We start from the raw sequence: 23,895 nt of genomic DNA, 5'->3' as shown, positions 1-23,895 counted from the left end.
CATTAAAAATACAAAAAATTAACAGGGCATTGTGGTGGGCACCTGTAATCCCAGCTACTCAGGAGGCTGAGGCAGGAGAATCGCTTGAACCCAGAAGGTGGAGGTCGAAGTGAGCTGAGATTGCACCACTGCACTCCAGCCTGGGCAACAAAGTGAGACTCCATCTCAAAAAAAAAAGTTCAGCGATGTGGCTGAGGCCCCAGCACCCGTGAGCTGGAGCCCAGCATGGCCACCCCATCCCTGTCACAGCTAACTGTAGCTCCGCCTCCTCACACAGGCAGGGATCAGTGGGGTCAGATGGAGCCTGGGGACAAACTCCACATCACCTCAGCCTGAAGCTTTTGGGGGGGGGCACACCACTGTGTCCTGTGCCTCAGTTTCCCTGTTGTCAGATGGGGGTAACCATACAGCCCCTCACAGGGGCATGAAGGGGCCCAATGAGCAACCATCCATGGGGCAGCTGTGGCAGTGCCTGGCACAGGGAAGCTGAGGCCCAGAGAAATTGCTTTTATTTATCATTTTATTTTTATTTTTTGAGACAGAGTCTCACTCTGTCCCCCAGGCTGGAGTGCAGTGGCACAATCTCGATTCACCGCAGCCTCCACCTGCAAGGTTCAAGTGGTCCTCCCACCTCAGCCTCCCGAGTAGCTGAGATTATAAGCATGCACCACACGCCCAGCTAATTTTTGTATTTTTAGTAGAGACAGGGTTTCACCATGTTGTCCAGGCTGGTCTCAGACTCCTGACCTCAAGTGATCCTCCCGCCTCGGCCTCCCAAAGTGCTGGGATTTCGGGCATGAGCTGAGAAATTGCTTTAAAAAATGAATTTAAGGCTGGATTAACAAGCATTATTAAAATTGAGTCAGACTTTGCACTCTAAGCCCTTCAGGGCCCAGTGTTATTATTTATTGATCCTCTCCGTAAAACAATGAGGGCGCCCTCTTGGTGGGGGTGTTCAGCAGGGCAGGTGCTGGGCCTGCTGGAGCAGCCCTCGTGGGTCGGGTCTCCCAGGAAGCACCTTGAAATATCTGTTTGCAGGGGGCCGCTTCACTCTCTAACTTGTGGCCATTTCCTTGTTCCCAACCAAGAGGGTCTGAGGAAGCCTCTGATGGTGTTTCTGGGCTCGTTCCGGGCTTGTCTGGTCTAGGGCCGGCCCCCTCACTCCCGACTGGGCGCCTCCTGCCTGACCATCCGTGGCAGATCTACTCAGAAACGTGCACCCCGCAGACGCAGGATGGTTGCTGTGGGTCTTCTGTGCAGCCCTGTTAACCTTTAAACCAGCACGGCCGCTGCGGCTGGAGAGCCGTGGATTGCATGTTATTTGCCACGGCCCCCGGCACCCTGCCAGCGGCACCTTCCGGAACCAGTAAGCCCAGCTCTTCTCACCCCAGCGTAACGATGCGGAAATGCAAATACACCATCGTGTTGTGACCCATATTGCGAAAATTAGAAAAAGGAAGTTGTTTTGCTATTGCACGAAGTTCAGCCCGGAGGAGAAACTCGCTTGCCTTCGGAAGACGGGTGAGTGGGGTTGGGTCCTGAGGTCTTGGCAGAGCCCCGAGATCCTAACTGGTTTTGGGGGACTTTGGGGTGGTGGGAGCATTCAGGGCAGGAGCCATTTGAGGGAGATGGAGGTTTCAAGGCAGGAAGTAGTGGCACGGAATGGTGGCATCTTTCTCTGGGTTCCTGTAGCGCGATGTGTAAAAACTCAGAGTTATTGTGGGCCTTGAATGGCAAGTGTGAGAAGTTTGTGAACTGCCGAGTGCTGGCACAGTGTTCCCCATCATCTGGGGGCGGCTCGGGCTCTCATGAGATGGATGGCGCCTACCTGTGCCCCCACTGAAGCCTGGCAGGGACCAGGTCCGAGGCTGACCAGATGCAGGGAGCCTTTCCCGATTGGCTGGCAGCGTGCCAGCCAGGGCATCGAGACCACAGCCAGCCCCTCTCATGTCACCAGGCCTGGGGGGCCAGGGGCAGTGTGAGCCTTCCTCTGCCTGAGCAGAGGCGAGTGATCCCAGACGTGTCCCGGGGGCTAGGCCTTCCCACACAGTGTGGCTCCAGAAGCTTCCTCTGCTCTGCAGCTTAGACAGCAGATGCGGGCCTGGATACTATGGGGCTATCAGGAAGGAAGGCAGCGCCCACCGAAGGCTCCTCAGCCCTCCGTGCTGCGCCTGGCAGCGTGGGGCAGTGGCAGGGCCACCTGAAGAGGCCCACGGACTGATGGCAGGGTCTCAGTGGCAGTGGCAGCACAAGTGCCACTGTGATTGTGCCCACTGTGCAAAGGGGACAGCAAGGCCTGTTTGGGGGGCACAGCGTGGCCGCACTCGTCTGTAAAGGGGGACTGAGGTGTGCCAGGCTCACTGCGGTTCGGAGCTGGACACGCTGAACAGGTGCAGCTGCCATTCAGACTGGTGCTTGCCAGTGCCCAGGGTGGATGCTGGTCAGCCATTCTTGCAGGGGAGGAAACCGAGGCACAGAGCCGGCTTGCCCTGGGCCCCCCAGCCTGCAGAGTGTCTGACTGAGCCTCAACACAAACCTTCACAACTTGCTCAGTGGCCCCAGAGCTGGGTGGGGCTGGCCAGCTGGGTGTGAAAGGGAGGAAGTGGTTTGTCCCCAGCTGGGCTGTTACCGGAGGCCAGAGGCGGCCCTGATTCCACTCCTCAGTGGGCTGAGGTCAGTGTCTACACGAGAACCAGACTACCCAGTGTGCAAAGCCCCTTGGAGCTATACCAGGCAGAATGCCCAGCACACAGAGGCCTGCCGCCGTGTTCTACAGAGGTTAGAGCTGAAATGACATTTTCCTGAGGACCCTCACTGCTGTCTGAGGATGGGCCTGACCGTCCTGTCCTGCGACCCTCAAGGACTCCCAGCTTAGCCCCTGGACTAGAACAGTGACCCGGGAGTCGCAGGTGCATTGCTGGGAGCTCCTGATGCATCCTCCCCACCTGCACTGATGGGCCTCTCAGGAGCCCAGTTTACAGATAAGGAAACTGAGGCCCCTCAGTAAGGGCAGTGCTGGGCAGGTGTGAAACCTAGACAAAGATGGGACTGAGCCTGTGGAGCAAGGAGGCTCGGAGACGAGCGTGTGCTGAAAACGTTGAGCAAGGACAGGAGGAAGAGCAGCGCCGGGCACTGTGGTGCCTGCCTGGCCCTGGGCGGGACAACGGTCAGCCCTGGGGACTGAGCCAGTCTGGGAGGAAGCAGGAGGTGAGGGGACCTTCATTCATCCCTGACATTTCTCCCTGTGTGCTGCCTCCCCTGTTCTGCAGATACTTGGGGTCCTAGTAGGTGACAAGGGACCCATGGTCCAAGGAGGGAGTCAGGGACGTGAGCTTGCCACGGTTGAGCCTGGCTGACCGCAAGGACAGTGCAGGGCAGGCCCTGTGTGAAATGGGGGCCGCCACGTCTGGGTCTGGGGCCAAGCTGCCTGCTGCCTGGTGACACGAAGCTGGGCCCGTGGTGCCTCCGTACTCACATGTGAGATGAACAAGCGAGCGTCCTCACTCCCTCCTTCTGAGCTTGCGCCTGCTGGTGGGTGTCCTGGTCTCAGGGATGTAGCCCACAGGTACGTGGTCGCTGCACTTCCCGGAAAGCAGGTACTGAACCCCTAACGATAATCCCAGGCCTCCGGGATGGGGTCTCCCGCTCTGTGACGACAAGGCGTGCTGTCCCCTGCCCCACCTCCCAGGTGGGGGTACCGCAGACTCAGGCTCGGGGGACGCACCTGTGGGCCCTGCCTGGGGCCCACCCCACCTGGAGATCCGTGCGAGGCTCCTGCCCGGGGCGCCCAGTCTTCTGAGGAGCCGCGGTGGCTGTGCAAGGGGACCGAGGAAGGAGGACACGAGTGCGTGACCGGGGGCGGAGCTCCGAGGCTTCAGAAAGGGACGCTGACTATCCCGATCCCCCCTCCCCTGGACACCCCCAGCAGGGCCGAGAGCTTGGCAAGGAGGCTGGCGTGGGGCCGGGCCTTGCTCTTCCCACCCTGTCATTTCGGTGCGAATTCAAAAAACTGCTCATGAGAATCTTCCGAAACGCATACCTTTAAAAAAGGTTTTCTGCCGGGCGCGGTGGCTCAAGCCTGTAATCCCAGCACTTTGGGAGGCCGAGGCGGGTGGATCACGAGGTCAAGAGATCGAGACCATCCTGGTCAACATGGTGAAACCCCGTCTCTACTAAAAATACAAAAAATTAGCTGGGCATGGTGGTGCGTGCCTGTAATCCCAGCTACTCAGGAGGCTGAGGCAGGAGAATTGCCTGAACCCAGGAGGCGGAGGTTGCAGTGAGCCGAGATCGCGCCATTGCACCCCAGCCTGGGTAACAAGAGCGAAACTCCGTCTCAAAAAAAAAAAAAAGGTTTTCTTTTTAATGGTGGTAAAATACACATAACCTAAAACAGCACCTTCATCGTTTTTAAGGGGTCAGTACAGCGCCCTCAGCACATCCACATGCACATGGCTCTGCAGCGGTCACTGCCATCCGTCTCCGGGCGTCTTCACCTTCCCAAGCTGAAAGTCCGTCCCGGTGAACCCCTCCCCTTTCCTCCCCTGGCCCCAGCAGCGGCCACTCTGCTTTCTGTCTCTGTGAATTTGACTCCTCGAGGACCTCACGTAGGTGGAATCACAGGATTATCTTTGTGACTGGCTTATTTCACTTAACATAATGTCCTCAGGGTTCACCCTGTGTGGCATTGGTCCGAATTTCCTTCTGTTTTTATTCTTTTTAAGATGGAGGCTTGCTCTGTCGTGATCTTGGCTTAGTGCAACCTCCGCCTCCTGGGTTCAAGCGATTCCTCCCAAGTACTTGGGACAATAGGCGCCTGCCACCATGTCCGGCTAATTTTTGTACTTTAAGTAGAGATGGGGTTTCGCCATGTTGGACAGGCTGGTTTTGAACTCCTAACCTCAGGTGATCTGGGTGGATCACCCCTGGGCCTCCGAAAGTGCTGGGATCACAGGTGAGAGCCACCTCGACTGGCCATATTTTCTGAAAGATCTGTGTAGAATTAGCATCATTATTTCCTGAAATGTTTGTGGAATTCACCAGCAAAGATCTCTGTGCCTGAAGTTTTCTATGTGGGAAAAGTTTTCACTATAAGCATTTCTTGTGCTTGTTTTACATTGAGCTTCTTAGATGTATAGATTTCCATCAAATCTAAAAAACTTGTTATTATTTCCTCAAATATTTTGTCTGTCTACCCCTTGTTGAGACTCCAAATACACATGTATTATACTACTTGAAGTTTACCCGCGTTTCAACATTGCTCTGTTTTCTCTGCATGTGTGAGTTTCATTTTGGGTAGCTTCTGTTCCTGTCTCTTCAAATTCACTGATTTTTCTTCTACAATGTCTAATTGGCTGTTAATTCCTTCCAGTGTGTTTTTGGTCTCACACTTTGTAGTTTTCATCTCTGGAAGTTTAATGTGGGCTTCCTTACATCCTCCACACCTCTACTGGACTTTAGGACATAGTAGAACATAGGTGTGATAGCAGTTTTAACGTCCCTTTCTGCTAATTCCAACATCTGTGTTAGTTTTGGGTCAGTTTATGTTGAATTTTTTCTCTTTATCATAGGTTATATAGTCCCTTTTTTGCATGCTCCACCATGCCTGGCTAATTTTTGTATTTTTAATAGAGATGGGGTTTCTTCATGTTGGCCAGGCTGGTCTTGAACTCCCGACCTCGAGTGATCCAACTGCCTTGGCCTCCCAAAATGCTGGGATTATAGGCAGAGCCACTGCACCTGGCCTATGCCTGGTAATTTTGTATTGGATCCCAGACTCTGTGAATTTTACCCTACCATGCAGTAGATATTTCTGTAGTTCTAGAAATACTTTTTTTAAAATCTTTGTTCAGGGATCTAGTTTTGTAAACGCATGGCCTTTCTGTTAAGGTTTGTTAATATTTGCTAGGTGGGACCAGAGCAGTGATGACTGCAGGGCTAATTTATCCATCATTCCTGAAGCGAGACCCTTCTGAGTATTCAATGCAATGTCCTATAAACCGCGTGGCTTTTCAGGCTGGCTGGTGGGCAGGGGCATATCCCTGCCCTGTGAAAGCTCCCTGTGGTCCTCGCAGGTGGTTCTTGGCCTCGTGTGCTCTGCCCTGGCACACTTGCCGAATGGTCGTCGAGGGGCCCCTCTGAGATCTACGGGTTCTCTCTCTGTGTGCGGCTCTCTCCTCTTCAGGGCTCCATCCTGTGGACTCTGGCCACCTTAGTCTTCCCAGTTCTGTCTTCTCAACTCAGAGAATCCACTGGGCTCCATGGGGCTCCCCTTCCCTGATCCATGGTCAGGAAATAGTTTCTGGGCAGTGAGCTGGGGCAGCAGGAGGGCTCACCTCATTCATTCCTATCTCTCAGGGACCATGGTGCTTTACTGCTTAGTGTAGAGCAGGCGTCCCCAAACTATGGCCCGCGGGCCGCATGCGGCCCCCTGAGGCCATTTATCTGCCCCCCCCCCCCGCCCCGCCGCACTTCAGGAAGGGGCACCTCTTTCATTGGTGGTCAGTGAGAGGAGCACAGTATGTGGCGGCCCTCCAACGGTCTGAGGGACAGTGAACTGACCCCCTGTGTAAAAAGTCTGGGGACGCCTGGTGTAGAGTCTTGCAAACTGTTGTTTGGTAGGTTTTGTCTATTTTTGTTGCTGTTCGGGGTAAGGGTAAATCTGGTTTCTATTACACTATCCTGACCAGAAGCATAATTCTCCTGAGATGGGGTTGAACCAGGTTCTGTCTTGCCAGACAGCTACCTTTGAACACACCAAGGCTGAGCACAGCTCACATTCCATCGGTGTATTTTTATTGCTGTGCCATATTTCACCTCTGGAAACCTGAGTTTATCTCTTGTGCTATGAGAAGAATGCAGCAAAGCACGCATTTTCTGTTCAGAAATCTTAATATTGCCCCCCATTGAACTTGCTAGGAATGTGGCAGTAGCCAATCAAATGCCCACCTGAGCGATTCTGGAGTCATTTAAAGAAACATCCATTCAAAAGCCCCAAGAGAGCAAGCACTCAGGAGCCTGTGTAGGGTGGGGGTGCTTCACCCGTGGAACCTGTTGGCATCCACAGCCACGGGGGACGCAGCCAGGGCCCGGGCCTGTGCTACACCCTGCTTGGAGGCACACCTGCCTGCTCTAGGCAGCCAGGGCAGGCTCTGGGACAGCTGCCTCACTGTGTGCCTGTGACTTTGTGAAGCCTGTCTCTTCACTGCTTCTTCTTTATTCCGCTTCGCAAGTGAGGCAGGAGAATGTAAAGCTGCTGGCAGAGGAATATCTGAGTGTGAGTGTGCGTGTGCGTGTGTGTGCATGTGAGTGTGCATGTGCGTGTGAGCGTGTGCGTGAGTGTGTGTGTGAGTGTGAGCCAGCACATCAAACTGAGTGTTTGAGGGAGCTTCTCTTTGTATGCCTGAGGGAGGGTGTGAGGTGTGGGCTGGGGAGGGGCCTGGAGATGCCCACCAGCTCACCTCACATTGGGCAGTGCCTGCATGTTCAAGGTGACCCTTCCCCTGGGCCACAGGATGCTGGGTGGCCAGGGACAAGCTCAGCCCTGGTCCCAGAGTTTCCAGCCGAACAGGACGCTGCCCACCCCACAGTGAATGGCTGCTGGTGCAGGCCCCACCCTTCTGGAGGTTTCGTGTGCCAGCCCGGGGTTGAGGATATGGCTGTGCAGATGCCCATGCCCCATTCCTGGGGTCCACATGCTGGGCAGTGGCACGGAGCTTCCCTCATGCACACCTCCCCAGAGCTGGGGCCTCTGGCTGCTCCAAATGCCAGTTGGAGAAGGTGGTTTTTGTCTCTTCTAGTGTCTTTTCAGTACCTCCTGAACGGCCCTACTTTGAATCTGCTGGGCAAGAAAGAGATTTTCAAGGAAACCCTCTACTCTGTGCCAACCCCTGCCAACCAACCCCAGACCCCAGCGTTGACCCAGGCACCTGTGCCCGCCGACCCGCAGCACCCTCCTCGGAGAGGCTGGCAGCATCAGGTATGGGGATAAGTGACTGCCACTTGCAGCTTCGGTCCTCGGCTCCTCGGCAGCTGCGTGTTCAAGAGGACAATTTGAAGGAATGGCAGTCTCCCTGTAGGCCCATCTCACTTTGCTCCTCCTTAGAAGTGCCTGGTGAATTTTCTGTGCACTTAGAATTGACACCTGAATTTGGTCCGTGAGAGGTGTGGTGGGCCAGTGTGAGGTGGCTCCAGCGCACAGGAGGGAGGAGTCTGGGGGCAAAGACCTCGGTCTACATCCTCTGGCGGGACCCGCTTCCTCGCTCTGCCCTTCCCCAAGGGAGATGGTAGAGACAGGTGGGACCCGGGACCCCTGGGGGCTGTTTTCTGACCTGTCCAGCAGGCAGTGGTGGGAAGGACTCAGGTCCTGGGAGTATCCAAGGATTGAAAATCACCACGGATGCGCTGTAAACAGAAGCCACTGTGTTCCTGCTGGTGGACGTCACTACCTTGGGCATATATCTTGAATATAGTTTGAATTTATTGAACAGCAGATAGCTTCACACAACAGAGTTACCTTTTTATGCAGAAGAAACTTAATTTTAAAACAGAACATTTTCCATTTTCTGTTCTCTAAAAGCCTGTCTGTACAAGACCCACCTGAAGCTGAGCAGAGCATGCACACTTCACACACAGCCCCCAGCGCACCTGCTCGAGGCTTTGGGGTGGAGGGCAGAGGGTACTGCCTGGGGGCTGCATTTGGGAGGAGCCGGTCCATGCCTGGCTAGCACTGACTCGGGCTTGTTTCTCCCCTGCAGGAAGCCCCTGGCCAGCCTCCAACGGAGCCCAGTGAGCTCGGCTTTAAGGATGGAGTCAGGTGGGGGGTCCTCAACCCCTCCAGGACCCATTACTGCCCTAGGGGTGCCAGATGCTGGGCCTGGCAGTTCCTCCCTAGGGAAGCTCCAAGCACTCCCTGTTGGGCCCAGGGCTCACTGCGGGGATCCTGGCAGCCCGGCTACAGCAGGGGACAGCGCTCTAGACATGGCCCCCACGGGAGAGCTGAGTGGTAGCTTGAAGATCCCCAACCGGGACAGCGGGATCGACAGTCCATCCTCCAGTGTGGCTGGAGAGAACTTCCCCTGTGAGGAGGGCTCAGAGGCTGGCCCAAGCCCCACTGTGCTGGGGGCGCACCCAGAGACGGCCCTGCACAGCCAGGTCCTGAAGGTCACCCCCCAGGACGAGGCCGACAGCGATGTGGGTGAGGACCCTGACCCTGAGCCCACCCCCCAGAAGGCTGACGAGGACACCGGCCTGGCCCAGGTAGGCCTTCCCTTCTCTGTCCCAGCTCTGTCCTCGGGAGGGGTTTGGGGTTTTCAGTGGGCATCACCCCACACCTTGTTTCCAGGAATGTGGCACACAGGCTGGCGCTGTGTGCAAAGGCAGGTCCTGGGATGCAATCTTCCGAGAAAATCCCGTGGGAAGAATCCATGCAGGCCATGCCAAGCCTACCTGACACCTTGAGCAGTGACCTCAGTCCTGAGCCTCAGTTTCCACAGCTGTGCCGTGGGCACCTCTCGGCTCTGGGAAGGTGTGATGGTCAGTCCTACTGGTGGTGCTGCCAAAGCTGCCCTTGGCACAGTGCTCACTGCCGACTTCATAAAACTCCTGGGAGGAGACAGTGTGAGTGGGGCAACTTTTTCTCAATGGGAAACTGAGGCACAGAGAGCATGGCATCTGCCTGGGGTCACCCACAGGGCCTGGCACAAGCTGAGTCCTCTGTGACCTTCAGGACAGGGTGAGGCAGGACCTGTGAGGGCCGCAGTGCAGTGTGGAGACCAGAGCGGACCGTTCCCACAGCACGGTGGAGCTGCTTGGAGGGAGTTCGTCTGCATTCTCATTCGCATTTATGAGGCTCTTAGCTAGGTGCGGAGATGGGGGGAGAGGGAGAGGCAGCAGATGGCCTCAGGCTGAAACTATGGGTCTGGGTGGGGGGGTGCACAGCATGAGTGAGCTGCCAAGTGACTGGGTCCCGGGAGCGTTTTCCGGGTCAGGCTTACTGGCTCCTGGGTGGGGACGTTGCTGGCTGACGCGGAGACCACCAGGAGACAGGCTGCCAGGTGAAGGGCAGCCTGGTGCCTGGACCACCGTGGGCCGGCTTTGCAGAGACGAGGCCAGGGCTGTTTCGAGCGCAGCCTTTATCATCACTCGGTGCAGGAAGGAGCAGGAGGCAACTGCCATTGACAGGATGGTCTGTCATCCTCAGTTTCCAAGAGAAAGGGGCACATCGCAGACACTGTGGGGCCACGGGGAAGCCCAGGGTCGGTCAGGAGGCAGAGGGTTCAAGGGGGAACTGTGGGCCTGAGATGATAATGTGGTTTCTGCAGGAAGGAACGGGCAAGGCAGGGTAGGCAGGCTGAAGATGGGCTGGTGGGAATCATTTCAGGGGGTTCTGGGGCACAGGAACTGTCCCTGACTGTCTGGTACCCGCCCTGGGGTGAGGAGGGCAGGTGGATATGGCCCAGAGTGTGAGGGTCCCATAGAGGGGTGGTGGGTGTGGCTCTGGGTGGGTTGGTCTGCACTGGAAAGGCGAGTTTGCAGGGCAGTCCGGGCCCTCATCCACTCTAGGAGGGGCAGTCCCTCCAGGGTCAGAAAGGCCAGCTGTCAGCGCATCAGAACACAGACAACGGAAGGCCTGCTGAGTCCTGGCCGCACCACCCGCAGCCCCAGGGGTATCCCGAGCTGGCTACCCAGCCTCCTGAGCGCCGTCACACACCTGCCTGTCCTCTGGGCGAGGCACCATGCAGGAGCCTTGGGGCCTGGAGCCTCCTCCATCCCACCGGGAGGAGAAACAGGGGTTCAGCATGGGGGGTGGTGTAGGGGATCACACACCAAGCCAGTGGGCCAGGCTCTGCACCGTGAGGAATTAGCCAGAAGCAAGCTGAGATGTAATACAGGAAAGGCACTGGGAAGGTTAGGGATGCTTCAGCAGCACAATTCTTGGCTCCGAAATCACCCAGCTCTCAGGGGTACACGGGGTTGCCTGGGTCGGGCATGAACCTGCCACTCATATGGGGACTGCAGGAGTGCTGGGCCTGGAGCCACATGATGGGGTAGGTGGGGCGGGGCTGGCACCCCTAAACAAGCAGGGCTTTGACCCCTTCCAGCTCTCTCAGGAGCACTGTCTCTGGAGGGCTCTCTGCCCATCCCACCTTGGCCTTCATGGTTTTTTTTTTTTTTGAGAAAAAGAATAATAAGAAAAAGAATAAAGAAGAGGAAGAAAGAGAAAGAGGAAGAGGGAGAGAGAATGGGGGTATTGCTTTGTTGCCCGGGCTAGAATGCAGTCTAAATATGGGTATGCCTGTAATTGTCCTTAATAATGGAGACATGAAAGAAAATGAGGGAAGAGAATAACAAACAAGGAGCCAACCAACATTTCGTTTAAACTTCTAAGTTGATATGATGTGGTACTGATAAGAGTGTATATTTTGTGTAAAGTGGAGAGTTCTATAAATGTTAATTACGTTTACTTGTTCCAGATCTGAGTTCAAGTCCTGGATATCGTTGTTAATTTTCTGTCTCATTGATCTGTCTAATATTAATGTTGAAGTCTCCCACTATTATTATGTGGGAGTCTGAGTCTCTTTATTAGTCTTGTATGTCTGGGCATTCCTGTATTGGGTGCGTGTATATTTAGGACCTTTAACTCTTCTTGTTGTTGCATTGATTCTTTTATCGTTATATAATGTCCTTCTTTGCTTCTTTTGATCTTTGTTGCTTTAAATACTATTTTATCAGAGGCAAAAATTTTAACTTCTGCTTTTTATTTATTTATTTTTGCTCTCTGGTTGGTTGGTAAGTCTCTCTCCATCCTTTGTTTTGAGTCTTTGTGTATCTTTGAATGTGAGATGGGTCTGGATGCAGCATACAGTTTTAGTTTTTTGTCCAAATTGGCTGTCTTTGAATTAAGGAATTTAGTCAATTTAAATTTAGAATTAATAATGATATATGTGAGTTTAATACTGTCATTTAATATTAGCTGGCTATTTTGCCCATTAGTTGATGTAAATTCTTCATTATATTGATGTTCTTTACTTTTTGGTATTTTTTAGAAAGGCTGATACTGTTTGTTCCTTTCATATGTGTAGTGGTTCTTTCAGAAGCTCTTGTAAAGCAGGCCTGGTGGTGATGAATTCTCTGAGTGCTTGCTTGTTCACAAAAAACTTTATTTTTCCTTCACTTATGAAGCTTAGTTTGGCTGGATGTAAAATTCTTGGTTGAAAGTTCTTTTCTTTAAGGATGTTGAATATTGGTCCCCACTCTCTTCTGGCTTGTAGGGTTTCTGCTGAGAGATCTGCTGTAAGTCTGATAGGCTTCCCTTTGTGGGTAACCTGACCTTTCTCTCTGGCTGCCCTTAGTATTTTCTCCTTCATTTCAACCCTGGTGAATCTGACGATTATGTGCCTTGGAGTTGCTCTTCTTGAGGAATATCTCTGTGGTGTTCTCTGTATTACCTGGAGTTGAATATTATCCTGCCTTACTAGGCTGGGAAAATTTTCCTGAATAATATCCTGAAGCGTATTTTCTAGCTTGGATTCATTCTCTTCGTCACATTCAGGTACACCTATCACGCGTAGATTAGGTCTTTTCACATAGTCCCATATTTCTTGGAGACTTTGCTCGTTCCTTTTTATCCTTTTTTCTCTAATCTTGTCTTCTTGTTTTATTTCATTGAGTTGGTCTTCGACCTCTGATATCCTTTCTTCTGCTTGATCAATTCGGCTGTTAAAATTTGTGCATACTTCACGTAGTTCTCCTATTGTGTTTTTCAGCTCCATCAATTCACTTATATTCCTCTCTAAATTGTGTATTCTTGTTAACATTTCGTCAAACCTTTTTTCAAAGTTCTTAGTTTCTCTGGATTGTGTTAGAACAAGTTCTTTTAATTCACAGGAGTTTCTTATTATCCACCTTTTGAAGCCTGCTTCTGTAATTGGAACACACTCGTTCTCCATCAAGCCTTGTTCCGTTGCTGATGAGGAACTGGGATCCCCTGCTGAGGGAGAGGCGTTCTGATCTTGGGTATTCTCAGCCTTTTTTGGCTGTTTTCTTCCCTTCGTTGTAGATTTATCCATCTGTGGTCTTTATAATTACCGTCTTTGTAATTGGTTTTCTGAGTGGACGTCCGACTTATTGATTCTCAGCGCCGAAATCTGAGCCACCCACTGCGCCGACTCAATCAGCGGCGTTAAGATTGATGGTGCTTTTCTGACTCTGCACCGAGAACCGACGCTCCGAGGCGCCGGCAAAACCGCCTGGCCAGTCACAAGAGTCGCGCTGGCGACCCGTGGGGCTCCTCCGCTGGGAATCTCCTGGTGCGTGAGCAACAAGAATTCACGTGAAGGTGTGGCGTCCTCTCGTTCTTTGCGCTTTCACCGGGAGCTACAATCCCGAGCTGCTAGTGATCAGCCGTCTTGGATCTCTCTCTCGGCCGTCATGTTTTTAAAGGGAGCATTTTTCAAGGTTAGGTAAAATAACGGAGGATTAATTAGACTTAACCACTTAGTACCTTGCATCCCTGTCCTTGGTACATGGTGGGGGAAGGCCTCACGAGTGTTGGGGGCACCACTAGCTTGTGCGTCCTTTCAGGGCTGTGCATGGGGAAACTGGAGAGTGGGGGCTTTTTTACAAATACAGAAATTGAGGCACAGTGGGGTTGAGTCATGAGCACGGGATCAAGATGTTCCAGGCTGAGCCCTCATCTCGCCCTGGTTCCCCTCTAGGCTTGTCCCTGTGAAGGCACCCCCTGGGAACACCACTTTGCTCCCCAGAACCTGGGAGGTGCCCATGCCCTGTGCAGTGTTCCCCGACCCCCTTCCCTGCCTGCTCTGAGCTGGACCCCCTCAGTCCCTCAGGAACTGTGGGCTCCTCTCCATTCCCCTAGCCCCACCCCACCGGGTGCCCCCATCCCCCCACAGCATCCCCTCACCCCGATGCAGCTATCTGAAACCTCCTCTCCTCTTCCCATTGCCTGGGCACTGAGGCCTGACCTGAAGACCCCAGGCTGGCACAGACACCTCCCTAACCTCATCTCACCACCGGCCGCAGAAAGGGCCCTTTTCTCTGCTAGGGACTCCCATCTGTGCCACCTGCCTAGGGGCCTGCAGGAAATCCGCCTGTGGGATTCTGGGCTGCCCTGTCCGTGGGTGCTGCCCTGTCCGTGGGTGCCACCCTGGCTAATTGCTTTGTGCAGTTTCCCCACTAACCTGCAGCTGTTGAAAGGGAGTCTCATGGCCTCTGCCCCGAGGCGTGGGTCACAAGGACTCAGGACCCAGTCTGTAAACGAACACGAGTAAGCCAACCCCAGATTGTTGAATAAGGTGAAAAACGCAAATCCAAGACAAAAGCACTTTTTCACAAATAGGTTTGAACAGGGTTCAGTATTGGAGGTCTGGCCCCAGGTGTAGGGGAACATGGCTCCATCTGGTGACGAGCGGCTGCCTCGGGCTGCAAGCTTCCTGCGCCTTCTCTGTGGAAGGCGTTTGGCAGACCAAGGGCGAGGAGGCCACTCAGCAAGCAAGGACAAAGGGCAGGAGCACCCAAAGGCCAGACTGCAGAGGGGTCGCAGCCAGCAGGCCGCGGAGCCCTGCGCACCACCCTGGGATACACCACGTCTCTCTCTCTTTCTTTCCTCTTCCCTTTCCCATGCTTTAGCTTAAGCAGCCTGGTCTGCTAAAAATATAACACAGGAGGCTGTAAGGGGAAGCTGCGGCTCCAGGATAGATTGTCATTTAACCCTGTAAACGAAAAAGAAAATCCTAAGCACCCCACCAATTGAACAAACCCCCTCGTGGCCAAGGGGACCCCAGAAAAACCTTAAAAACTTGAGTTTCCAGCCATGATGGGATGAGAGGTGGGTTTTACTCTCTCCTTTTTGCAGTTTAGACACAACTGACCGGCATTAATGTTAAAATAGAGATCAGAAGACTGACAGAACAGACTCTGTGGCAATAAGAACCAAATTAGAAACAGGACCAGGCAGTGTACACACGCTACACTGAAGGAAGAAACGATATCCTAATAGCCACGAAGTTTTTCTTTTTCTTTGGCAGCTCAACAAGCAATAAGCAAGATTAAAACAATTGTAGCTCCACCAGATGCTGACCGGCTGATCCCCGCCCCATCCCCACCCCACCCCCATTCCACCAGCCATAACTGCAGCCTTGATTGGACAAGAGACTGATTCCGTAACTTTCTCCCAATAAGAAGACCACTGACTATGCTTGGACTGGCTCTGGTCAGTTTGCAGAGGCTGCACATTTGCATGCGCTTGCGTCCTGAAAAGACCTTTTGGCATATAGAGCCTGGTGATAATACATTTGAACGTTAAGGGTCTATCCCAAGGTGAACATGAGTGGCATGTTACACGCACGCTGGTTCAATACACATGCATCAGGACTATCCTTATAAATATCCATAGCTCCTTCTGCCACCTGTTGAATATGTATACTTGGCCAACCTGTTCAGCTTGAATTCCTCTCCAGACTCTCCTTCTTAAAAGTGCTGTCTCTGGTCTTGGCTGGCCACCTTGGAGGCTGTAATCTTTTATAAAGATAAATCTATAGATTTTTTTAAGGTCAGGCACAGTGGCTCATGCCTGTAATCGCAGAATTTTGGGCAGACCACTTGAGGCCAGGAGTTCAAGACCAGCCTAGCCCACATGGTGAAACCTCATCTCTACTAAAAATACAAGAAGTAGCTGAGCTGAGTGTGTTGGCACACACCTATAGTCCCAGCTAGTTGAGAGGCAGAGGCAGAAGAATCACTTAAACCCGGGAGGTGGGGGTGCAGTGAGCCGAGATCATACCACTGCACTCCAGCCTGGGCAACAGAGTGAGCAAGACTCCATCTCAAAACAACAACAACGACAACAAAAATCTGTAGATGTTTTTTCTCTTTGTCTAAATATATAGTTTTTTTTCTAAATGTGATTTTTTGTTTTTTTGAGACGAAGTCTGGCTCTGGTCGCCCAGCTGGAGTGCCATGGTACAATCTCGGCTCACTGCAACCTCCACCTCCAGGATTCAAGTGATTCTCCTGCCTCAGCCTCCTGAGTAGCTGGGATTACAGGCGCACGCCACCATGCCCAGCTAATTTTTTTGTAGTTTTAGTAGAGATGGGGTTTCACCATGTCGGCCAGGATGGTGTCGAACTGCTGACCTCAGGCAATCTGCCCGCCTTGGCCTCCCAAAGTGCTGGGATTACAGACATGAACCACCACGCCCAGCCAGTGTGGTGATTTTTAAGTAGACAGTCTTCACATGTGCCCTCTCAGGAAGGTGCTGGTGTTACCTTCAACCTGGAGGTGGAGAAACAGACACAGAGGGGGCATGTTCCTGATCAGCCGTGCATGGGTACCGCGGTCTGAAGTCTGTGCCTCCAGGGCCAACTGATTTTTGTTTTTTGTTTTCCTTCTTTTATGCTTTCTTTTTTTTTCATGTATAGAGAGAGATAGGATCTCATTATATTGCCCAGGCTGGTCTCAAACTCCTGGCCTCAAGCGATTCTCCTGCCTTGGCTTCCCAAAGTCTCAGGATTATAGCCGTGAGCCACCATGCCCAGCATCAACTGATTTCTGCGTGTTCACTTTGTAGCCGGTAACCTTACTGAATTGGTTCATTGGTCCTAACAGTTTTCAGTGGAATTTTAAGGACTTTCTACTATAAAATCATGTCATCTATGAACAGAACGAAATTTACTGCTGCTTTTCCAGCCTGGATGACTTTTCTCCCTTTTCCTTTCCTAACTGCTCAGGCTAGAACTTCCCGTACTATACTGAATAGGAGTGGTGAGAGTGGGCATCCTTGTCTTATTTCTGATCTTAGAGGAAAAGCTTTTAGTCTTTCACCCCTTTTTTTCTTTCTGAGATGGCGTTTTGCTCTCGTCACCCGGGCTGGAGTGCAGTGGCATGATCTCGGCTCACTACAACCTCTGCCTCCTGGGTTCAAGTAATTTTCCTGTCTCAGTCTCCCGAGTAGCTGGAATTACAGGCATGCATCACCATACCCGGCTAATTTTTTGTATTTCTAGTAGAGACAGGGTTTTGCCACGTTGGCCAGGCTGGTCTTGAACTCCTGACCTTAGGTAATCTGCCTGCCTCAGCCTCCCAAAGTGCTGGGATTACAGGCACGAGCCACTGCGCCTGGCCTAGTCTCTCACCATTGAATATGATGTTAGCTGTGAGCTTCTCATATATGGACTTCATTAGATTGAGGTAGTTTCATTCAGTTCCTAGTTTGTTGAGTGTTTTTATCATGAAAGGATGTTGAATCTTTTCGAATGCTTTTTCTGCATCAGTTGAGATGATCATGTGGCTTTTGCCCTTCATTCTGTTAATGTGATGTATCAGATTTACTGATTTTTTATGTCGAAACATAGTTGCATTCCAGGAATAAACTTGGTCATGGTGATTAATCCTTTTAATGTACTGTTGAATTTCATTTCCTAGTGTTTTGCCGAGGACTTTTGCATCAATATTCATCAGGGATATTGGCCCGGAGTTCTATTTTCCTGTATTGTCTTTGTATGGCCTTGGTACCGGGATAATGATGGCCTCATTGAATGAGCTTGGAAGTAGGCCCTTCTTCTTCAATTTTTTTGGAAGAATTTCAAGAGGATTGGTTTTATTTCTTTTTAAAATGTTCGTAGAAAAAATATAATAAATTAAAAAAACAAAACAAAACAACAACGTTCATAGAATTCTTCAGCGAAGCCATCTGGTCCTGGACGTTTGTCTGTTGGGAGGGTCTTTCTTAGTGATTCAGTCTGCATACTCAGTACTGCTCTTTCAGATTTTCTATTTCTTCATGATTCGGTTTTCCTAGGTTGTGTGTTTCTAGGAATTTATCTGTCACTGTTCATAGTATTCTCTTATAATCCTTTTTTTTTTCCTGTGGCATCTCTTGTAATATTCCCTCTTTCATTTGAGTTGAATCTTTTGTCTCTTTTTTTTATTTTGAGACAGTCTAAAAATCACGACATTTAGGAAGAAATCTATACATTTAGACAATAGAATAGTTTGTTTGTTTGTTTTAGATGGAGTCTCACTCACTCTGCTGCTCAGGGTAGAGTATAGTGGTGCAATCTCGGCTCACTGCAACCTCCACCTCCCGGGTTCAAGCTATTCTTCTGCCCCAGCCTCCTGAGTAGCTGAGATTACAAGCATATGCCACCACGCCCAGCTAATTTTTGTATTTTCAGTAGAGATGAAGTTTCACCGTTTTGGCCATCCCAAACTCCTGGCCTCCAGCGATCCACCTGCCTCAGCCTCCCAAGTGCTGGGATTACCCATGCCTGGCCTCTTTTTTCTTAGTTAACCTAGCTAAATGTTTGTCAATTTTTTGCTCCTTCCAAAAAACCAACTTTCCATGTGGTTAATTTTCCTATTGTCTTTTTGTTCTCTGTATCTATGTAGATATCTCTATATGTCTGATCTTCATTACTTCCTTCCTCCTGCTAGCTTCAGTTTCAGTTTTCTCTTTGCCTTTGAGTTTCTTGACAGGCAGAGTTAGATTGTTGATTGAAGATTTTTCTTTTTTAAAAAAAAAGTACTTTTTTTTTTTTTTTTGAGACAGAATTTCGCTCTTGTTACCCAGGCTGGAGTGCAATGGCGCGATCTCGGCTCACCGCAACCTCCGCCTCCTGGGTTCAGGCAATTCTCCTGCCTCAGCCTCCTGAGTAGCTGGGATTACAGGCAGGCACCACCACGTCCAGCTCATTTTTTGTATTTTTAGTAGAGACGGGGTTTCACCATGTTGACCAGGATGGTCTCGATCTCTTGACCTCGTGATCCACCCACCTCGGCCTCCCAAAGTGCTGGGATTACAGGCGTGAGCCACCACACCCGGCCTACCCAGCTAATTTTTTAAAGTTTTTTTGTAGAGATAGTGTCTTACTGTGTTGCCCAGGGTGGTCTCAAACTTCTGGACTCAAGTGATCCTCCTGCCTTGGCATCTCCCAGTGCTGGGGTTACAGGTGTGCACCACCGTGCCCAGCTTGCAGTTTTTTGAGGAACCTCCATGCCGTCCCCATAGTGGCTACACTAGTTTAGATTCCCACCAGTCGTGTTTGAGAGGTTCCTTTTCTCCACATCCTTGCCAGCCTTTGTTATTTTTTTGTCTTTTGGATAATTGCCATCCTAACTGGGGTGAGATGCTGTCACTGTGGTTTTGATTTGCATTTCCCTTATGATTAGTGATTTTTTTCAACATTTAAAAATATATTTGTTGGCCCTTTGTACATTTGCTTTTGAGAAATGTCTGTTCAGATTATGTGCCCATTTTTAAAAGGAATTGTTTGGGTTTTTCTGCTGATGAGCTGTTTCAGTTCTTGGTATATTCTGGATATTAATTTCCTGTCAGATGAACAGTTTGCAAATACTTTCTCCCATTCAGTAGGCTGTCTTTTCATTTTGCTGATTGTTTCCTTTGCTGCATAGAGGATTTGTAATCTGATATGATGTGGTTTGTCTGTTTTTGCTTTTGCTGCCTATGCTTTCAAGGCCTTGTTCATAAAATATTTTCCCAGACTAATGTCCTAAAGCATTTCTCCTTCCTGCCTTCCTGCCTTCCTTTCTTTTCTTTCCTCTTTTTTTTTTTTTTTTTTTGAGAGTCTCACTCTGTGGCCCAGGCTGGAGTTGGAGTGCAGCAGCAGGATCTGGGCTCACTGCAACTCCTGCCTCCCAGGTTTAAGTGATTCTCCTGCCTCAGTCCCCCAAATAGCTGGGATTACAGACGTGTGCCACCACGCCCGGCTAGTTTCTATGTTTTCTTTTAGTAGCCTTCAGGTCTTAAGTTTAGGGCTTTGATCCATTTTGAGTTGATTTTTGTACAGGCTATAAACCAAAAATAAACTTTTTGCCAGGGGGAGGGCGGGGGTGGGGGGGGACAGAGTCTCTCTGTCGCCCAGGCTATGGTGCAGTGGCGAGATCTCGGCTCACTGCAACCTCCGCCTCCAGGGCTCAAGCGATTCTCCTGCCTTAACCTCCCGAGTAGCTCAAACTATAGGCAGGTGCTATCACGCCCGGCTAATTGTGTATATATTTTAGTAGAGACAGGGTTTCACCGTGTTAGCCAGAATGGTCTCGATTTCTTGACCTCATGATCTGCCTGCCTCTGCCTCCCAAAGTGCTGGGATTACAGGCCTGAGCCACCAGGCCCCAACGAAAAATAAGCTTTTAAGGTCCCCCAACCATCTGAATGAACCCCTTTCCTCTGCCAAGGGTATTCCAGAGTTCACCTGAAAAACGGGTTCGGGTCACGAGGGAAGGAGTCTAACATGCTCATTGTGTCTTCCTCCCTTTTGGAATTCAGGAAAAGCCAAACAGCATTTAACATCAACGCAGAGCTTAAGTTTGATAAGAAACATTTGCAATCTATTGTTTCGAGCCTGTTATCTGGAGGCTTAATCTGCATGATCAAACTTTGGTCTCCACAGCCTTTTCATTGCAACCCAGACATTCCTTTCTAGTGATAACTCTTTCAACCAATTGCCAATTAGAAAAATGTAAAATCTACCTATAACCTGGAAGCCCCCCTACCCCAGCTTCAAGTTGCCCCGCCTTTCTGGACTGAACCAATGTATGTCTTAAATGTATTTGATTGATGCCTCATGTCTCTCTAAAATGTATAAAATGTAGCTGTGCCCCAAACATCTTGGGCACATGTTCTTAGGGTCTCCTGGGGGCTGTCACAGGCCATGGTCACTCATATTTGGCTCCGAATAAATCTCTTCAAATATTTTCAAGAGTTTGACCCATTTTGTTGACAAGTATGAGAAGTGGGGGTCTGGGCCAGGCACGGTGGCTCATGCCTGTAATCCCAGCACTTTGGGAGGCCGAGGCGGGTGGATCACGAGGTCGAGAGATCGAGACCATCCTGGTCAACATGGTGAAACCCTGTCTCTACAAAAATACAAAAATTAGCTGGGCATGGTGGCGCGTGCCTGTAATCCCAGCTACTCAGGAGGCTGAGGCAGGAGAATCGCCTGAACCCAGGAGGCGGAGGTTGCGGTGAGCCGAGATCGCACCATTGCACTCCAGCCTGGGGAACAAGAGCGAAACTCTGTCTCAAAAAAAAAAAAAAAAAAAAAAGAAGTGGGGGTCTGGTTTTATTCTTCAGCATGTAGATATACTGTTTTCCCAGCACTATTTATTAAAGAGACTGTCCTTTTTCCAATTAGTTTTCTTGGCACCTTTGTCAAAATCAGTTGGCTATAGATAAACGGATTAGTTTCTGAGTTCTCTATTCTGTTGCATTGGTCTGTGTGTCTGTTTTTATGCCAGTACCATGCTGATTTTGTTTCCATAGTTTTGGAGTATATTTTGAAGTCAGGTCATGTGATGATTCCAGCTTTGTTCTTTTTGCTCAGGATTGTTTTGCTGACAGGGGTTCCGTTGAATCTGTAAGTTGCTTGGTAATATTTCCATTTTAACAATTTTAATTCTTCTGATCAACAAGCATGGAACGTCATGCATTTGTTTATTTCTGTGGATGCTAAAGCAAATCCATTCTGGATGCTAATGCTAGTGATGGCAAATCCATACAGATCTGTGGCAACCTCAGTTCTTGTCTCCTCAAAAGAAGCAGTTTGACCAAGGAACATAAGGCAGAGTGAGAGACTGAGGCAAGTTAGAGCAGGAATGAAAGTTTTTTTTTTTTAAACAGTCTCACTCTGTCACCCAGGCTGGAGTGCAGTGGCGCAATCTCAGCTCACTGCAACCTCTGCCCCTGGGTTCAAGCAATTCCCCTGCCTCAGCCTCCCAAGCAGCTGGGATTTACAGATGCTTGCCACCATGCCCAGCTGATTTTTGTATTTTTAGTAGAGATGGGGTTTCACCATGTTGACCAGGCTGGTCTTGAACTCCTGACCTTGTGATCCACCCACCTCGGCCTTCCAAAGTGCTGGAATTACAGGCATGAGCCACCACACCGGGCCGTGAAAGTTTATTAAAAAGCTTTAGAGCAGGAATGAAAGGAAGTGAAGTACACTTGGAAGAGGGTCAAGCACGCAGCTTGAGAGATCAAGTGCACTGTTTGCCCTTTGACTTGGGATTTTATATGTTGGCATGCTTCTGGGGGTTGCATCCCTTTTCCCCTGATTCTTCCCATGGGGTAAGCTGTCAGCGTGCACGGTGGACTGCCAGCACTTGGGAGGGGCCACGTGTGCAGTGTGTTTACTGAAGTTATACACATGCTCACTTGAAGCATTCTTCCCTTACCAGTTGAGTGTTCCTATAAAGTCATATACCGCAATTTTGCCTCTTAGTGAATAGACTTGAGCCCAATCACCAAGTTCCTGAGATCTCATCAAGAAGCTGCTGATCACCAGTTTCAGATTTTTCTATGTATCGGGAGACGGTGTTTCCCTGAAGCTGGCTGCAACCAATTATTTTTTCAGAGAGCCAGTTTAGCAACTGCCTGACCATCACCTGATGGTTGCCTAGCATTCCTGATTGTTGGGGAGGGACCCTCCCCTCCCCTATTCACATCTGTCTGACTACCTACTGTAGCATCGCCCTCCTCAAGAGTCCAAGACCCGGGCCGGGCGCGGTGGCTCACGCCTGTAATCCCAGCACTTTGGGAGGCCGAGGCGGGTGGATCACGAGGTCAAGAGATCGAGACCATCCTGGTCAACATGGTGAAACCCCGTCTCTACTAAAAATACAAAAATTAGCTGGGCATGGTGGCGCGTGCCTGTAATCCCAGCTACTCAGAAGGCTGAGGCAGGAGAATTGCCTGAACCCAGGAGGCGGAGGTTGCGGTGAGCCGAGATCGCGCCATTGCACTCCAGCCTGGGTAACAAGAGCAAAACTCTGTCTCAAAAAAAAAAAAAAAAAAAAAAAAATTCTTGGTACAATTAATGTGCATTTCAGCTCCAGAATGTCCGGTTTGTACCTTTTAATAGTTTTTATCTCTTTGTTGATATCCTCACTTTGTTCATGTATCATTTCCTAATTTTTTCTTAGTCATCTATCTGTGTTCTCTTTTATCTCATTGAACATCTTTATGACAACTATTTAAATGCATTTTTCTCAAGCAGCTTCATAGATCTGTGTTTTCTTAGGATCGGTTTTGGAGTTTTTAATTTTGTTTCTTTGATTAAGCTATATTTTTCCGTTTCTTTGTAGTTAATTTTGTTTCAGCTGGAAGGTCAGAGGCAAACAATGCTTGCTAAGTCTGATTAAAACGGCCCCAGTACCTTCAAGGCCTGTCTACTGTGGTATTGCAGTGATTATTTCTATCTTATATCCTTCACAGCTTGGTCTGGAGAGCTGCCTTAGACTCTTCAATGAATCTATTCAAACAGCCGCCTCTGTTACCTTGACTTGTCTCAGATTCCATTGACCCGAGATGGGTCCTGGCACTAGGAATGTAAGACTGTCTCCATTATTTTGACTTGCTCCCGGTTAGAGAGAAGCTTATGCAAGGCTCCTACTGATTATATATGTTTCATTTCTAGCTTTGATGTCTGGGCACCGATTTCCCTAGGTTTAACTATTTGCTCAATATTAAGGCAGTGCTGTGGAAATCTACCTGTGTATCTGGAATGCTATGCAGGCCTGCCTGTGTGACTGTCGGAACTGGCCTGCCACAATAGGGCTTTTAGGAGGTGACTGAGTCATGAAGTCAGAGCCATCATGAATAGCATTAGGGCCCTCATAAAAGAGGAAGTTCGTGGGTTTGTTCTCTTCTGCTCTTCCACCATGTGAGGACACAGCCTTCATCTCCCTTTTTCTCTTCCACCGCTTCCACCATGTGAGGGTATAGTGTTCAGGCCACCATCCTGCAAGCAGGTCCGCCCTCAGTACTGTGAGAAAGAAACTTCTTTTGTTTACGAATTACCCAGTCTCAGGCATTTTCAGCGAAAACTTCCATAGTGATGACTTCCAGCTTTGGTTCG

General features: G+C 50.3%; 1 protein-coding gene across 3 annotated transcripts in view; it reads left to right on the top strand.

The window, feature by feature from the left end:
• Nucleotides 1–1,152: 1,152 nt before the first annotated feature.
• Nucleotides 1,153–23,895, top strand: part of FGD3 (FYVE, RhoGEF and PH domain containing 3) — a 58,896-nt gene continuing 36,153 nt past the window's right edge. For 2 of the 3 annotated variants that reach the window (XM_039475178.2, XM_039475177.2), the window contains exons 1-3: nucleotides 1,153–1,521; nucleotides 7,800–7,978; nucleotides 8,757–9,258. In XM_039475178.2, the coding sequence (XP_039331112.2) occupies nucleotides 8,806–9,258 (453 nt within the window). In that variant the 5' untranslated portion in view covers nucleotides 1,153–1,521; nucleotides 7,800–7,978; nucleotides 8,757–8,805. The remainder of the gene's footprint in view (nucleotides 1,522–7,799; nucleotides 7,979–8,756; nucleotides 9,259–23,895) is intronic. The other variant, XM_039475179.2, reaches the window with a different exon arrangement.

The sequence above is a fragment of the Saimiri boliviensis genome, chromosome 2, assembly GCF_048565385.1.
Source record: "Saimiri boliviensis isolate mSaiBol1 chromosome 2, mSaiBol1.pri, whole genome shotgun sequence".
Taxonomy (NCBI): Eukaryota; Metazoa; Chordata; class Mammalia; order Primates; family Cebidae; genus Saimiri; species Saimiri boliviensis.
Note: the sequence above shows the minus strand (reverse complement) of the source record. Positions and strands in the feature narration are given on the sequence as shown.